General features: G+C 33.7%; 1 protein-coding gene across 5 annotated transcripts in view; it reads left to right on the top strand.

The window, feature by feature from the left end:
- Positions 1–18,074, top strand: part of LOC127873620 (apical junction molecule-like) — a 176,048-nt gene that overhangs the window by 53,927 nt on the left and 104,047 nt on the right. For 2 of the 5 annotated variants that reach the window (XM_052417501.1, XM_052417496.1), the window contains exon 1: positions 7,325–7,638. The exons of 1 other annotated variant lie outside the window; for it this stretch is intronic. In XM_052417501.1, the coding sequence (XP_052273461.1) occupies positions 7,579–7,638 (60 nt within the window). In that variant the 5' untranslated portion in view covers positions 7,325–7,578. Of the gene's footprint in view, positions 1–7,324; positions 7,639–18,074 lie in introns of those variants that run through there. 2 more of the 5 variants (XM_052417499.1, XM_052417500.1) reach the window with 1 other exon arrangement.

The raw sequence follows: 18,074 nt of genomic DNA, 5'->3' as shown, positions 1-18,074 counted from the left end.
AAACGAAATGTCATACAACAAGATCTAATCGATGGGAAAATATGCTTATCTACGAACATTAATTAGTAGGAATGCTAGAGCCTGATTTAATAGCTCTCAAATGTAAAGTGAATTTGCATGTAGACATGCATTTATATGGAAAAAAAGGAAAAAGATTATATATAATAACATGTAGGGAGTATAACTCTTAAATCTATATCAATGTTGCAATTGAGTATTTAGTTCTTAAAAATTGTAATGTGTATAAATTATAAATGTATGTGGCTCAATGTTAAACACTTGCAGACAGGGAATATAGCCGTAATGCTCCAACGTAAGACCCTGTCTGTATGGAACTTAAAGAGGATTGGTCTATGGAGAAGAGAAGTCCCCCCCAGAGTGGCGTTAAAACAATATTTAAAAGTGAGATTAGTAAAAAACCCTTATATGTTAAGGGTAATGACTTACGTGTCTCCAAACGGTCACCTTTATAGGGCCACATAAAAATAAAGGGTAAAACAAGGGACAAAATTGTCACAAAACCAGGTTTTCATTGTGAAAAAAAAATCTGATAAAGGGAGAAAACTCAAACTGAACTTTTGAAATGACCAAAAAAAATTAACCCCCTTTGTAAGTTTTTTTTTATTTTTAAATCTATTTTTAGTCGTGGCGACCTTGACATTGGAGATATTGACGTGATTCTTTCGTGGGACACACCGTCCCATGATGGTGAACAAATGTGCCAAATGATTTTAAAATCTCACAATGAATGACATAGTTATGGCCAGGACAAGCTCATTTATGGCCATTTTTGACCTTTGAACTCAAAGTGTGACCTTGACCTTGGAGATATCGACGTAATTATTTCGCGCGACACACCGTCCAATGATGGTGAACAAATGTGCCAAATGATTTTAAAATCTGACGATGAACGACATAGTTATGTCTCGGACAAGATCATTTATGGCCATTTTTGACATTTGAACTCAAAGTGTGACCTTGACCTTGGAGATATCGACGTAATTATTTCGCGCGACACACTGTCCAATGATGGTGAACAAATGTGCCAAATGATTTTAAAATCTGACAATGAACGACATAGTTATGGCCCGGACAAGCTTATTCCGCCAGCCCGCCAGCCAGCCTGCCAGCCAGCCAGCCAGCCAGCCAGCCCGCCCGCATTCGCCAATCTAATAACCAGTTTTTTCCTTCGGAAAACCTGGTTAACAATGTGCTTTACAGGTAAAAATGTGACAAAACAACTAAATTTGTACAAAAAGTACATTATTTACAATATGAACAGTACTGTATGCGTTTATATATTTAAATTACAAGTTGCCACCCTGGAGGGTTGAAAGAAGAAGAGATTTTGGGAGTGTAGGCCGGTGTGAGTGGGGGAGAAAAGCCAGCAGGGGTGATGTCACTTAGTTGAACTAAGGGAGGTAATTGTGGGGATGGAGTCTACAAAGGTTGTTTCCCCAGGACCAGAGGGAGTGCACGGTAAATGAAAAATAGTTTGTATGCAATTGAAGGAAAATTGGAAAAAGGTATGATGTAAAATGGTAAAAAGACCAAATATTGCCTAGATGCAGTAAAACAAACCCAAAAAGCTCTAATCAAATCAATATTATTTGTATATTGGTGAAAACAATGGAGGAAATTGTACTAAAGTACCTTGTATGGTATGTAAAATGGCAATTAAACAGAAAAACCGAGGCACTTTGCTATATAAAATAGCAATTTAACATAAAATTAAGGAAATTTGCTATATAAAATAGCAATTTTAACATGAATTAGTGTAATACAGAGTAAAAAGTTTGCTATGGTGTAGAAATAGCAGTATTGAGAAAAAATTAAGGCAATTTGCTATATAAGATAGCAGTTTTACACAAAAATAAGGAAATTTGCTACACAAATTAGCAGTTATAACAAGATTTAATGTACTACAAGGTACAAAATTTGCTATGATCGAAAATTAGCAATATCATCAAAATCGACAATAATACCAAGGGATTGGTATTACCCTGGATAGGGCTAAATAAGGGTTTTTCATGGTATAAGGCCCTGCACCGTGCACTCCAGTCCGACATGGCTCTTCGAGTTTGAAGGGGAAAGGGTGGGGTGTCAAAGGGGAAGAGAGGGGGTGCAATGCAGCCAACAATCCCAGGTTACTGGACAGCCTCGTCCTTTCTTGTAATAGGAAATGCCATAAAATATGATTATATTAAGATACTGAAAAATGTAAATGGTGGACTAACGTCATACTCTCATAAAAAATGTATTAAAATAAAGAAGACCAGGTCAATACCATTGGCCTGATTTAGAAAGGGCGGGGTAGAACAATAAACCCATAAAAGCTAAAATAAAAGTTGTGTAAAGGAGACACAAATCCAACACAATTACTAGATTACGTCAGTTTTGTGCAAAGATTACAGAGTTTAAAGGACAAACAGTCACAAGATTGAATAATTGGGTGGGTGTTGGCTGCTCTCCCTCCCCCAATGACCTAGATTTTGTCAGTTATCTGACAATCCAGAAGGTATTTGGCGAGGGCAGAGAAGACCGGGCCCCTAGCTGCTCCCTTGGGGTCTAGCACGTTGGAAAGGTTTAAAACTAGTCCATGGGAGTGCAATGCAGCTTCGAGGTGGTCGCTCTGCGCCTTGTGGTTAGGACAGTGCAGCAGCATGTGGGGCGCAGTTCCTGGCACCTAGAACATGCGGGGCCTATACCGAGGACATACTTTGCTGAGTATCTGTCAGGCGGCCTGAGGGTTTTCGCGGTTCTGGTAAAAGTATGTCGACGGGAAGACAAATTGTCGGTCCGGAGATTCCACTCACCCACTACAAATTTCTTTGTCAGGGAGTAGATCTCAGTAGGTGCCAGGAGTTCCCCAGCATCTACGGCCCCCCTCAAGAGGCCCTCCTTTTTCCCCCTGTCGGCCTGCTCATTCCCGCTGATGTTGACATGTGCTGGACACCATACTTATGTGACCTTTAAAGATTTATCTAGGCACTGTTGATGAAGTTCCAAAATGTTAGCTTAAATGTCAGACCTATATCTGCTTTTTCTGTTTTTTTATAGACTCAAGAGATGACATTGAGTCTGATAAAATAGCAGTTTTAGTAGGTTTCTTGACCAATTATCAGCACAAAGAGTATTTAAAAATTGCCAAACGTTCTGCTGTAAAAATAGAGAGATTGTTGCTGAGCCTGTGCGTTTTGGTAATATTTTTTTAGGGAATTACAAAAGAGTTGGCTACCAAACCAGAGTTAGGGCATTTGGAGCCGTCAGTGTAGATTTTTAGATGCTCAGCATACCAGGGGTCTAGCTAGGCTCAAAATTTATGGAGAAGTCACTTCTCCCTAAAGCCAAAATAGGGAGAATTGGAAACATATTTGGGAGAAATCGTACATTTTGGTCATAGATCTTAGTTTTACGTATATTTTGCAGCAACTTAGTGGTTCTGTTCAGCTTTCAATCAACTCTTCACTTGTTTTATACAATAAGACATTTTAAGTGTATAAAACCAACATTTTCCTTATTTCTCATTGATTGTTGATTATAATTGTACTTTAAATTACTTTTTTTCCTTAACAGGTGTATCAAAGAAACTTCAATTGTAACAAGCCAGTAATGTTCAGAATCTTTTTACTCCCTTGTTAATTTTAAGTAATTCAACATTAAATCAAATTCATATTTTGTTACAAATATTTGTTTTAAGTTAAAAATTCTTTTAAAATCTCATTTTACAGCAGAGAATCCGAATCTGACCTGTAAATGAGCCCCATGTTTATTGCCAGTGCTAGGTTACATCTTCCCATTTGATCATTCCTTAGTATTGTTTTAATGGGCTATTTAACATAGCTATATCATAGTTATTGGTAGCCAGCAGAAGGCAATTAATCAAGGCATCATCTATTAACAATTTCAAGAAGTGTAATACTAGTAGCTCCAGGCTGTTCTTTTGAATGTTCAACTTAGCATGACCTGTACATGGGGCACTAATGGCTGAGAATCCTCCTGTGTCCAATTCTCCACATCAAATTCATTTTAATCAGCCAATGTCTGGCACAAAGTAAATCATTAAATGGAGGAGAAGTCACTTCGCTTCATGAAATTAATGTGCGAAGTGAAGATTAATTTGGCGAAGGAATCGCCCATTTCGCCCACTCGCGAGACCCCTGCATACAAATTATCTATAAGGGAGAGAGCTTCTGACTTGATGAGTTGTGGCAAGTCAGTTTTCGTTATTTTATTAGAGAGTGATAGGTCAACATCAATTGGTCCAAGCGTCCAGGGGGGGGGGGGGCTCAGGTCTGCTACAGGTACCTTGATCATAGATAAAGAAGTTAAGGCAATATAAGCAAATTTATTAATTTGACCTTGAGAGTCAAGGTCATTCAAAAGTCAAGGTCTCATTACCAGGTACAGTTCCATCATGATAGTAAGAAAGTATTGGAAGTTTGAAAGCAATAGCCTTGATACTTTAGAAGTTAAGTGGATCTAAACACAAAATTTAACAAAATATTCAAAGTTACTAAGACAAAAAAGGGCAATAATTCCATTAAAAAGCCAACCAGAGTTATGCAACTTGCCCTGTACAGTTCCCTTATGATAGTTAGCGAGTTTTCAAATTTTGAAAGCAATAGCTATGCTACTTTAGGAGTAAAATGGACCAAAACACAAAACTTAACCAAATGTTCAATTATTTAAGTATAAAGGGGCCATAATTCTGTCAAAATGCTTGATAGAGTTGTCTACTCTTGTTTATAGATTGAGATCATGTTGGTAAAGAAGTATGCAAAATGTTAAAGCAATATGTCAAGGGACATAGAAAAATATTGAGGTGGTACGCAAACTTTTACATAGATTTATAAATAATATGCATATTATAAGTGAAAAAGGACCATAATTCTTACAAAATGCTTGATACAGTGTTCTGCTCTTGTTTATAGGTTGGGGTCATGTTGGTCAAGAAGTATGCAAAATATTAAAGCAGTATGTAAAGGGACATGGGAAATAATTGGGGTGGTACGCAAACTTTAACATTTGCACGCTATCGCTTATGCTAACGCCGACACCGGGGTGAGTAGGATAGCTCCACTATATATATTTCATATATAATAGTGGAGCTAAAATGATTTCAATTCATAAGTTTTATGTCTTTTCATTTATGCATTATCAAAGATTATTGCCAATGCATTTGCATGATGCTTTGGTTGAGTTTAAGGATAAAGTTAAGCAAATAAAATTATTTGTCCCAAAATGCATGTCCTCTGAAGCCCCTGTTGGGATATGAACCCAAACCTCTTTCCTCTGGCCTGGAAAGTATTCTTCCTTGAAATACAAGGGCATGTTAGAGGAAAATGAGCAACTTGCAGACTATTTACCTTCAACAATATTTTATCTGTGGTATTATTTACAAATTCCATGAAGAATATTTTTACAGGATCTATCTTACACAACATAACAACATCACATTACACGCCTCTGTGAATCTGCAACACATTACAGCTTAAGTTCATTTTTGTATGATTTTGCATGGTTCATATATTTTCCATTATTAAAAATTAAGTCATTTTTGTTTGAATACAAAAAATTGAAATATCAATATACTAAAACTATCAATATTATTAACTAAAACCCCAATATAATAATATGAATCTTATAAGAAAATAAATTGCTTTAATATCTCTGTCTGAGAACAATTCTGAATAAAGATACATTGTATACATTGGCTAGTATCAAACCTGTTCAATACAAGTACAACATAATAAATAATTCAGGGGAGGAATTTCCTGTTACATGTAGATCAGATAATGATTGGACATAAATGAAGGGGTCAAAGTTTCCCTATAATCATGGGTGGTGGTATTTCATTGTAAAATGTTTTCTATCCTCAATGTGCAATTAAATATACTTTGAATATGTTTGTTCGGTTTAAACACGGTTCTTGTTCTAATAGATGCTGAGCCCGTTGCAGAGGAGTATGTGAGAGCAAGGAACAACTCTGCATTGAGATTGATTCACTCTCATTAATAATAACACTAGAATAACAATTTTATCAAAGATACTGACAATACAGATTATGGCTTATACATAATATCATAACCATACTAACAATCATTTATAATAATAATTATTATTATCAGTTATAAGAAAGTTTTATCCCTGATGGAAGAATGTTGACATACTTTCAACCATTCCTTGTATAAACATTATTAAAAAACAACAAAAACAAACAACTGCCACAAAAAACTAATATAAGGTTTTAATTAGTCAATTCATTTTTAGAATGATTGTGCAATACGTTGTCATCTTTTGTAGAGATTTACATATACCTAGTCCTTTACTGCTGCATAATTTGTTTTAAATTTCTTAAATACATTTATATTTAAATTAGTTATGATTTTTTCACTGAAAAATACGTAATGTACAAAATGCCAGCAACAACTTAGTTTGAGTAGGCCCAGTTTTCTGGCTCGCTCTAATATCAGAAACTGACCACACTGGATGACATAATAAAAATTGTCAGTGTGTTACAGTACAATACTATTCCCATGGTCATATGTCTGCCTATGCTTAAAATATTTGAATCTTTCTTTTTCTTCACTTTAATTGCAAAGCTTCTCTAGGGCATTGACACACTGCGCCTATACTGGGAGTCTGTCTCACATTGATTTTCAATTTTTTTTTAAATATGTATGTTTTTAAGCAATCCTAGTAGTTAATGTTGACATTTTTTAACAAATTCTGTCTGAACATTTGCAAAATAAACAACACGCCTGCATGTGAACATCTTGGAATACCAAGTAAAACGACGCATCACAACGACTATTTGAAACTAAAACTTGGTAGTTATAATAAGCTTTAATAATAAATGACCCAGATTATATACCCAACTAAATAACCGAAATAGCTTGGGGCCGAATCAATCTGCTTATATTATAATGTTATTTTTTGTGTTCACGCAATAAGAAAACTAACGAGTACAAATCGTGACGATCTTGTTCGGGGGTTTTGAGTGTACTTTCCGCATCTAAATTATTCACCATTTGCAATAATCATAAAATAGGGTAAGAATCGTTGATATAATACAGGGATACGGTCTTACTTTCCTCACGAACATGTTTATATCATACTGCGCATGCGCAAAACCTGTTGTCTTCCTGTATATCTTAACTGCCTCACGGTCTTGCAATTCTCACGCGACACCGGCACTGAGTAGATTGAAAATATATAATTATCAAATGAGCCATTAATGACAAATACACGCGAATATTTTGCAAAAGAGAGATAAGCGAGTATGCACAAATAATTGCGCTTGGATTTGTAGTCGCCCTTCCAATTTTTGGCGCGTAATACAAACCCACCGGTATCAAATTCGCTTTACGCGTTGACAGTTTGTCATTCGATCACCTACGCATTTTACCCTATCAGATCACGTGATTTCAGTAGCTTGCTTAGATACCACACTTGATTTGGCACAGGTGAAAGCAGACGCGAGTTGTGAATAGGTGTTATATTCGCAATAAAGGAAACTTATTTTCATTGCAAAGTAAACATGATTCTGGGATAGTGGAATTGAGCAGTGCTAATATGAGTGATAGAATGAACGGGTATGGTAGTGATCGCGAGCGGCGTCCGCCATCCGAACAGGTTAGTTGCTGAAACTGCTATCAAAATGAAAGTAAAGATTTCGGATGTCACGTTATCATACCAATATATACTATTGAAGCAATTATTACAGTTGAAATATTTGTACCACATTGAAAACATGCCATAAAAAGTATTCATTCTTTAACACGATCCTTCAATACAGTACTGTTTAAGGTTTAATGAGACTTTGAAAGAGTAGAAACTAAGAAAAGGTTATCCTATTATTTTTTTTATTAATTATTTCATATGTATTAATTTTTAAACTTAAATTGAGAAACATTCATTCCAAAAATATCATTGTAAATTATATTCATACAGTGATTTATGTGTGAAACACTTGATTTTATGTTTTTAATTTACACATTTTATTTCGTGTAATAAATAACCACAATATAAGTTTGAAATCTACATCCATCAAAATATAGTGTTAAAATCGGTGAACGATATCTTCGAGTGCCCAATGTCGACGCATGCAAGCAGTTTGTTGAAGTTTTGTTGCTCAATATATTATAGGGATTTATGTTATTAATTTTGTTATTTCATTACACATTTACCTTTTATTTACACATTTTAAATTCAATTGATTGTGTAATCAACAAAAATTCGTTGAAAAACGAAATGACCCAAGTCTATGTAACGGCGGCCATATTTGTTGAGAGTGCCCTAAAACGACGCATCTGATTGGTTACCTGATTGCAATGTAATTATCACTCCTGTGGAAACTGAAAGCATAAAATATTAACTCATGATTGTTGTTCTTAAATTTGTATCACTGTAAAAGCATTATGGAACTGAAATTAATTAGATCAATTAAGGTTTTTAAATTTGGGATGCCACACTTTCTGGCAGTGGTTAATAGGGGACCCTGTCAGCAACCCCTTGTCATAAGCTGTGTTTATGGAAGTAGGTGAATATAACATGTACTTCTTGTGTTGAACCTACAATTATAATTAAGTAAATGAAAATAAGGAATAGACATAATATGCAATTACCAACATAAACACTTGCTACATGTAGTTAAAATTGTATTACAGCATAACCAAAAACATATCCGGACTTCAAATCAAAGTTTATTTACACCTTTTTCATAGTGAAAATTAATCTATTTATAAGATGTCAGTGATTTTTTTCATTCAAAATCGGGTCCGGTAACCGGACCCATTCCCAATGGAAAAAAGTATATATTTTTCCCAAATGGGAGCTAAAAGTTCCCAATCCCCCTCCCCCAATTTTTTTTTTTTATTATTTATTTTTATTTTTTTAGATCTCAATATTGTGTTCATCTCCCATCCAAATAAGATCAGCCTTAGTAAATATAATACTGGACACACTTGTATCCTCAATTTTTAAGCATTTGTTAGCAAAACAACAACAACACTAATTTCCCAATTTTAGTCAAAACGCCGCGAATTTTCCCAATCCAAAGGGACCCGGCCCCATTCCCAAAATGGTGAAAAAAACACTGGATGTTTTGTCAAACAGCAGTCACGTGACTTATGAATGAAATAGTGAACTTTTGCAGATGAAACCGATGCATTATCCCACAGTCTTATTTACAAAGACAATTGGGTGTAAAGTGTTCAAAAGTTTTGCATTAAGTAAAATACATAAAAATCCATCAATTGCAAACCAATCAACCATATCTTACCCTTTAACCCGCTATTTTCCACATAACGAACAACAACTATAGTAAATTGTGCGTAGTGTACCATGTGCTATTGTATTACGTCTACGGATGTCGCTTATGTATCAAACAGAGGCAAAACAAAAATCGCGTCCAATTAGGGCAGCGTCGATTCGGGTCACTCGAGGATAACTCTAAGTGCTTCCAGCCACTACACACCAACAGGGATAACTATAAATTCTCATTCTTCAACAAACCCATCTTGACTGGAATTAACTCAGTCAAAGCACTGTGAACTCAACATCTATTGAGTGGTAATTAAGGCCTCAATATGGGCAAAAGTGGGACATTTGCCTAGCTCATATTAACTCCATGCGCACTCCCCGTGGAATAATAACCAATCTTGGTCAATGAAGGTATTCATTCAGATTCAGAATATAACAATGGATCAAATTAGAACACTAACCAAGAACAAACAGGATGATATGAGTCATTTTCTGAGAAAACTGGGCATAATGCATGTGCGTAAAGTGTCCTCCCAGATTAGCCTGTGATGTCCGCACAGGCTAATCAGGGGCAACACTTTCCGCCTAAATTGGAGTTTTGCTAAGAAGAGACTTCATTTAAACAGAAAATGTCATAAAAGCGGAAAGTGTTGTCCCTGATTAGCCTGTGCGGACTGCACAGGCTAATCTGGGATGACACTTTACCCACATGAGTTAAGCCAAGATTTCCAGAACGCTGCTTTTATGGTGAATCGTCTTGCTGGAACTATTCAGCTAATTACACAAACATGATTTTTATGGAAATAAAACCCACTATATATACTTGTAAAAGGATCCCATTGAAAGTTTTAAATTGACAGTGAATACTACACTCACCTTAAATTACAGAATTTAATGTATAATTTTCATTTAACAATTTTTAATATTTTAAAAAAGAGACAGGGGCTTCTAAAAATCATCATTGTATCAGAAAAGGCCAGCGTAAAAGTTTGAATTAAGTTGTATATCAACAAATAACATGTCAATTATTAATATGTATGAATTCTTCCTTTAAAGATGTATGGATCAGAGGTCCTGAAAACATTAAAGGGCAATTCTTATTTCACTCCCTGATTAACAATTGAATTCTTTTATTTAAAAAAAACATCAATTTATTTTAATGTGTGGACATAGTTTACTTAACCCATTTATGCCTAGCATCTAGAAAAAAGGCCTTGGCAAACAGCATAGACCCAGATGAGACGCCACATAATGCAGCGTCTCATCTGGGTCTACGCTGTTTGCTTAAAGGAATTTCTGTAAGAAATATTCTAAATATAGAAATAAATATAGAAGACATCCCTAATTTTGGAAATAAATTGATCCAATTTAAAAAGATGGGAGAGTCCTAAAGCATAAATGGGTTAATTTACTTTATATGTGCCAAGATGTTGACATCATTCATCGAAATTGTGTATTTCAACAAAAAGCTCAACCTTACTTTTAGTTGAGTTTAACTGAACAATCGTTAGAGTGTCTCTTAAATCATTTTCTTTTTTTTTTTAATGGTGAAGTTCTAAGAGCCAATTTCCTATCTTCTGGAAGAAATACTTATGTAACAAAACAAGAAATATAAAATGTAGCAATATAACATGCAATTACTCTAAGTGTCAGAAAATTTCACAAGTAGTAGAACAATATCCTAGAAAATGAGTGCTGGGGTCATTAACTATGAATGCCCGCATTTAGATAGATTTCTTCTATCTCTGGTTCCATTTATAGCATAAGATTTTGTTACATCTAGGCCACTTTGTCTTTGACACATAACATGTTTTTAGACAAAACTAGAACCAACTCAAAGCAAACAAAAGCCTATATCAAGCATAACAAAGTTAGTAAATGGTAAAATGGCTATGGTAAGATACTCCTTGATCATGTTTAGAAGAACAGAGATTTTAAATGTACTTTGTTGTCCCTTGTCTTTACTGTATAACAATTGCACTTCAATAGCTGATTAATTCTTTAGTAAATAAGCTTAAAAGATCTTAAACGGAAATAAGGATTATTGTCAATCCTTATATGTTGTGTATTATCCATTAATATGTAAATTTGTTTGTGTTTTGTAAACATGCAGCTTTTAATATCTGAATGTGCGTCATGCATATTTGTAAAGGATTATAATGAATTAAATTAAGATTAAGGCATTCTTCAAATTTGATTCCGGATCTCTAAAGGATTAAGTAAATCTATACAGGGTTATTTTGCTATAAAAATCTAAATCAAAACAGAATATTGTTTTTTGCTTTTTTATGTTTAAAATAACTATACTCTCTATAAAGTTTATGTTTGTATGGTGATTTTAGAACATTATTTATTAGTGTTTCATCAAGCTCAAAATAATTAATAATTAAACTAAATATAAATAATGATGATATAAAGGGTTACTATGTTACTCCAGTCAGTTCCAGTTGGCATATTTTCAAACCTGCAAAATATTATCTTAAAAGCTAAGGTGGAACTGCCATATCATATCTCAAATTAAGCCTGTGTGAAATGGAGCCATAAATATTGCATAAACTTTACACAGTCACTTCTTTTTCATTGGGTTTTCACAAAGAATGTCTTTGTTTTGATTAAATCATGGCCAGACAGTTCGACAAAATATTTGTGAAAGTATACAGTTTTTACTTCCATTCTTTATTTGTTGTTTTTTTGCTACATGTAATTGTACTTTAAGTGAATTTTAATTGTACACATCAATGATAGCTGCAGTTTCAGAATAAGAAACAAAACTTTAGAAATGAATACATTTTTTGTATTAAATGCTCACTAAGTAAGTATGGTTGACTTGAGCCAAATATTGGTTAAAAACATTGGAAGCTTTATTTACGCTAGATTGGTCATTGTCGGCTCGGCAGTGATTTTTTTTGCTTTTATTTGTTACAGCCTGGGCCATTTGAATTGCGAAAATTTGCCCGATAAACCATGAAATTGGGAAAAATAGTGTGATAAACCATGAAATTGGGAAAAATTAAGCATTAAAAATATGATTATAAGTAACAGAATGAAAATTGTTTTTAAGTGCATGTTCAGGTTTTTTTCTAGCCATTTTGGAAAAGGAGTCTGGTCAAATTGGGATTGTTTTAATTGATAAAAAGTTGAAAATTTGGTTATTATTTTTCGACAAAAATAAATAAATTAAAATTATATATTTTGTAGGAAGTTTAAATAAAAAGTTGAGATCTAATGTTAAGAAATCATTAGTCATAAGAGACTTCTTTCTTAAAAAGAAATTATTTTTTTTGGAAATTGGGCTTTTTTTGGGAAATTTTGGTAAGCTTATTGGGAAAAACCGTTGATTTTTGCGATTGCGAAGCAGCCGAAAATCGGAGGTAATTTTTAGCAAAAAAATCACTGCTCGGGTACTACTTACATGTATCCCGGGTACTCTTAAGTATACTTACTTGTACCCCGGGTACAGTAAATATACTAAAACGTACCCGGTCGAAATTAGACTGTACCCGAGTTGTATTCCCGCCATAAATCTGATGTGGTTAAACGCACTACCGATTACCGTAAAATGATTTTGTTTATCTTAAACATTTTACTGCTCTTTTATAAAAAACTGCATTAACATGCTTTTTGAGTATGAGTTTTGATAATATAGAGGCCATTTAACAGAAAATTGACATGAATGTGAACATAATTAATTTTAAAAAAAATATCCGACAACGACCGAAATAGTTTTAAATTCCTGGGTATTTAATATATTTACCGTGCCCAGGGTACATGTAAGAATACTTAAAAGTACCCGGGGTACATATCGAGCTTTATTTTCTTATAAATATACTTGAAGGTGCAATGATAGTTACGGTCAAATTGTAAAAAAGTGATGAACAGCCACCTGGTTCAGAATTAAGTGATCTTTTATTTGCTATGCACACAATGTGATTTATATGGAAGCATTCAGTTACTTTTTTTCAAAGGTAGCTTGATAATTTATGCAGTTGGGTATTGTAAAATACAGATGAAGTCAGTATACATATGCCAAAGTTAAAAATGAGCCTTGTTCTGTGAGAAGGAGGTTTAATGCATGTGCGAAAAGTGTAGTCCAAGATTAGCCTGTGCAGTCTGAACAGGCTTATCAGGGATGACACTATCCGCTTATATGATTTGTATGCCCTTGGATCGAATGATAGGGGGTATACTGTTTTTGGCTTGTCTGTCTGTCTGTCTGTAATTCTGTCCCAAAACTTTAACCTTGTTTAAAGTTTTGCGATAACTTTTGAAATATTGAACATAGCAACTTGATATTTAGCATGCATGTGTATCTCATGGAGCTGCACATTTTGAGTGGTGAAAGGTCAAGGTCAAGATCATCCTTCAAGGTCAAAGGTTGAAAAACAATCAAAGCGGCGAAATAGGGGGCATTGTGTTTCTGACAAACACATCTCTTGTTTTTGTTTCAAGAAAGTCTTTTCTTAGTGTTGTCCCTGATTAGCCTGAGGGTACTGCACAGGCTAATCTGGGGCAACACTTTACGCAAATGCATTTAACCCCCTTTTCACAGAGCATGGTTCACATATATTTAGCACCAGGTCAATCATATCAAGGCCCTCTGCTTGCGCATACTTATCCTGAGGAAGCTGGTTAACAAGTACTAAAGCTCCATTGATCATTGTTGGCTGGTGCTACTTAAAAGTTGGGAATCACTCCCACTTGTAATACAGCACTCTACCAGCTGAGATACATGTAGCTAAGCTCCTGGTATACGATAGTTACTAAACACATTCACTAAATTATTTGATAAATAAGAACTTTTTCTTCAATTATTAAATATACAGAAATTGTGTGATTATAACATGTAGAAATGTAATATGTTTATTTTGTATTAAGCTCTTTGCTGTTGAAACACTGTATTATGTGAATTGGGAATAAGACATCAAACTGGGAATGGACATCATTTTGGTGATTTTCTCAAACAAAACTATTAATTTCATGATCTACATATATTTTTGTAATATATTATCTATAATTTAAGCTTAATAAGAAATTTTCCATGACTTTTTCATTAACAGTGATTGAATTTGTATCATTTAAAGTGTATTTTTAAACCGTGTTTAAACACAGTTTCATTTCATGAGGATTTTTTTTTAAATAAATAAAAAATCCAGTTTTGAAGTAAAATCAATTTAAATGATGCTATTATATATGCAAGTATATGTTTTAATTATAATTTGTAAAACTAGATAAATGCAACATATAAAACTGCATATTATGCACTTTTGATAAAACACAATTTATTCCCAAATTGATGTCTTATTCCCAATACACATAATACAGTGTTTTGAATATTTATTTCATGTATTTTGTAAACTCTGAAACTCTGTCTTTAAAAAGTGTATGTATCTTTTTTTGTTTTATTTTGTTTTTAATGCATAAGATTAAACAATAATTAAATATTTAATTATATATATTTCCTATAGGTTTCAGAAGCTCATATCAGTGTCCGACAAATTTCTTATTTTTCAGGTAGCCCACTGGGCTACCAATAAAAATATTTGGTAGCCCATAAAATTTTCCTACAAAATGATAAGAGGCAGGTTTTCATCTTTATTTTATTACTTCATTTACATATACATAATATGTATACATACATATACATAATACAGCAAGTAGTCTGATGTACACAGTCAATATCGTAAATTAATGTTACAGTACAGGCACCGTGTACTTAAATGTAAATGTACCAAAGAAAATCATATACTACATATAGATATTACATGTATGTGCACATGTATGTGTACTTAAATTTGGACAGCACGTTAAGTCGGAAACGTAAATAAAGCGTTTAGATGATCAATACGATTGACTCGTATGGTGTTAATCAATGCAATTGCACTTTTATAACAACAAATACCGAGTTTCAAGAAATCAAGAGTATCAAATCATTTATTTACTTGTGTCCGACTTTAAGTACTATCCGAATTTACGTATTGCATTCGTATGTTACGACACTTGTGTGCAGTCAGTATACAATACAATAATTGTTTCAATAATGAAGGAACTGATACAGCGTAACGGTAACGATACAGCGTGTTTACATTATATTTTATTAAGAGGAAATGTCAATGCCAAATAATTCGCGAGATACCCCGGTACTTTAGTTGAAATTCACAACGAAACTTTTAATGGAAATTAAATGATCTCAATATTGTACCCGATACGAAATTTTTATTTACAAATAAATACACCCACTCCAATTTTCGCGCGCTTTTTATCTGGACAAAGAAATTCATTTATTAAATGTAGAACTTTGTAACCTTAAATAGCTGTACACAACGCGTGCAAACCGTGGCAGGTGATTTACGCATGTTGCAATACAACGGTCCTGATTGGGAGCTTATTTCATCATATCTTTAAATAGAACCATATGCCGAAATTCATTTGACACTTTAGAGAATTTCAAACGTTTGTGTTTATGACTCTTATCGTCTATATTACCCACCCATAATTTGGTTTTAAAAATATAAATCGGGCATATATGGGATTATTGATTAACAGTCGATTAATCCAATTATTAATTGACTATGCAAACCAATAAGCAGGTGTTAACCGCGTTCACACCGTTGTTATTTATATTCATTTTCGGTTTCGTTACCGTTTTGAGGATCCGCTATTGTTTTGATTTATTTAATGTTCGGCGTCCTATGATATTTAATGACATCAAAAACGTTGTCGCTATTATTCATTGTTGCAGTTAACAAAGAATTCCAAACTGCGAAATGATGTTGCATCATGTGCGCAAACTATCCAACCGGCTCTCATTATATTATTAGCATACGACAAAAGTTGATTCTGATTGGATGATTAAAATACACTGTTACTGTTTACGACATTACCGCAAGTAATCGGTGACTGATTAGGTAATTGATTGCACTTTGTTATCGGATTATAAACAATACACAGTGTACAAACACATGGTCAGCGTGTTTATTCTACGTATGTAACCAGGCTACCACTCTTATAGATTTATAGTAGCCCGGCGGGCGTCAGCTGGAAAATTTCTGTAGCCCGATGAAAAATTTCGGTAGCCCCCGGGCTCCGGGCAATGGATTTGTCGGACACTGTCATATACATGTTTAATTATGATTGTGATATTGAGCAAGGTATAATATAAAATTACAACAACATATTTCATATTTCAGGTACTGACAATTTTATGTTAATTTCCAAAAGTTTTGGAGAGTTGAATGTAAATTATTTAAATAGAACATACTTTTAACATAAACAATCAGCATTTGCATACATTTAAAAAAGTAAATATTGATTTTGGTTATATTTTTATTTTATAACCTATTAAAAATTCATTGAAATTTAAAAGCCACCATTAATCTTAATACTGAATATAGGGCTACCAGGACAGAGGAATTCTCTGCAAACACCCATGTTTACTTATGTAAACTAATCCATTTTATCTGAATACTAAAACCCTAAAATAAACTTCATAGAAAGGAAAATTTGCCGAATTCCAACTGTCCATTTTTACTGTTGATTACACAAAACAGGACAATCTATCATACCAAATCGTTGAATAGATCAGCTGTATTTATGCTAGTGCCCTTTGAATAAAAACAAACTGAACTTGACAGGTTCTTCGATTAAACGTAGAGTTAGACTGTACATATTGACTTTCTTCGATTAAACAGTTGCCGAATACATTAACTGTAGTTATGTTTGATGGTGTTTTGATATCAGTCCCAACAAACTTTATGTTGATTTAGCAACCATAACTACATAAACAGTAGGTGTGTCCCTATGTTATCTGTGAAAGGTTTAATTGACTTGAGTACATTTGTGTAATAATTCCTTACATAGCGCATTTGCACCTGGTGCAATTATCAAATTGAATTATAAACGTTTGTATTTTGTTGCAAGAAATGAAATTTGGAATGAATATTTGAAATTGATAAACAATTTACACTGAGATAATAAGGTTTTGTTTGATCAAAGTCTTGGGTTTAGCTCATATAAATTACAATTCATAAAGGTATAAAATGTCACTTTCATCATCCAATTTATAAAAGTAGCTCCTGTATAATTAATATTTTTTAAATATTAAAGCATTGGTTTGCAATACTCAGCCATGCAAAAATGATTAAAATCAAAATTAATTTTAACACAGGTACATGCACATTGTAAAAATGTGTCATGTTGTAAATAACATATGTTTCTGGACCCAAAAATAAACAGATTGACAGAAAATGTACACATTTAGTCAGGAGACTGGAACCGGGAGACTGCCTTAGCGAAATGTTGTTCTGCAGTTCATGAACAATTCATGAACTGTTTGTGAACCAAGTTCATGAATAGTTCATGAATAGTCAGTGAACAGAAAATGGGTGTGAAATGTTCTTGAAATTTTAGTTCATGAACACTAATGGCATGAAGTGTTCATGAACTATTATTGAAACCTAATGGCATGAAGTGTTCATGAACTATTCTTGAACCATAATGGCATGAAATGTTCATGAACTATTCTTGAACCCTTATGACATGAAGTGTTCATGAACACCAATGGTATGAAATGTTCTTGAACAGTTCATGAACAACACAGTTCTTGAAAAGTTCTTCAGGGTTTTGCTGTTCATGAACAGTTCATGAACATTTTCCTTCTATTTTTCAATGGCCCATTTTCTGTTCACGGACTGTCAGTGAATAGTTGATGAACCATAATTCTTCACGAGTTTATGAACTGAGGTCTTACAAAGGTTGTCATAAGTGTAAGCAAACATGAGAGACTACAAAAAATGTCATCAGGCACAGAC

This window comes from Dreissena polymorpha, chromosome 3, assembly GCF_020536995.1.
Source record: "Dreissena polymorpha isolate Duluth1 chromosome 3, UMN_Dpol_1.0, whole genome shotgun sequence".
Taxonomy (NCBI): Eukaryota; Metazoa; Mollusca; class Bivalvia; order Myida; family Dreissenidae; genus Dreissena; species Dreissena polymorpha.
Note: the sequence above shows the minus strand (reverse complement) of the source record. Positions and strands in the feature narration are given on the sequence as shown.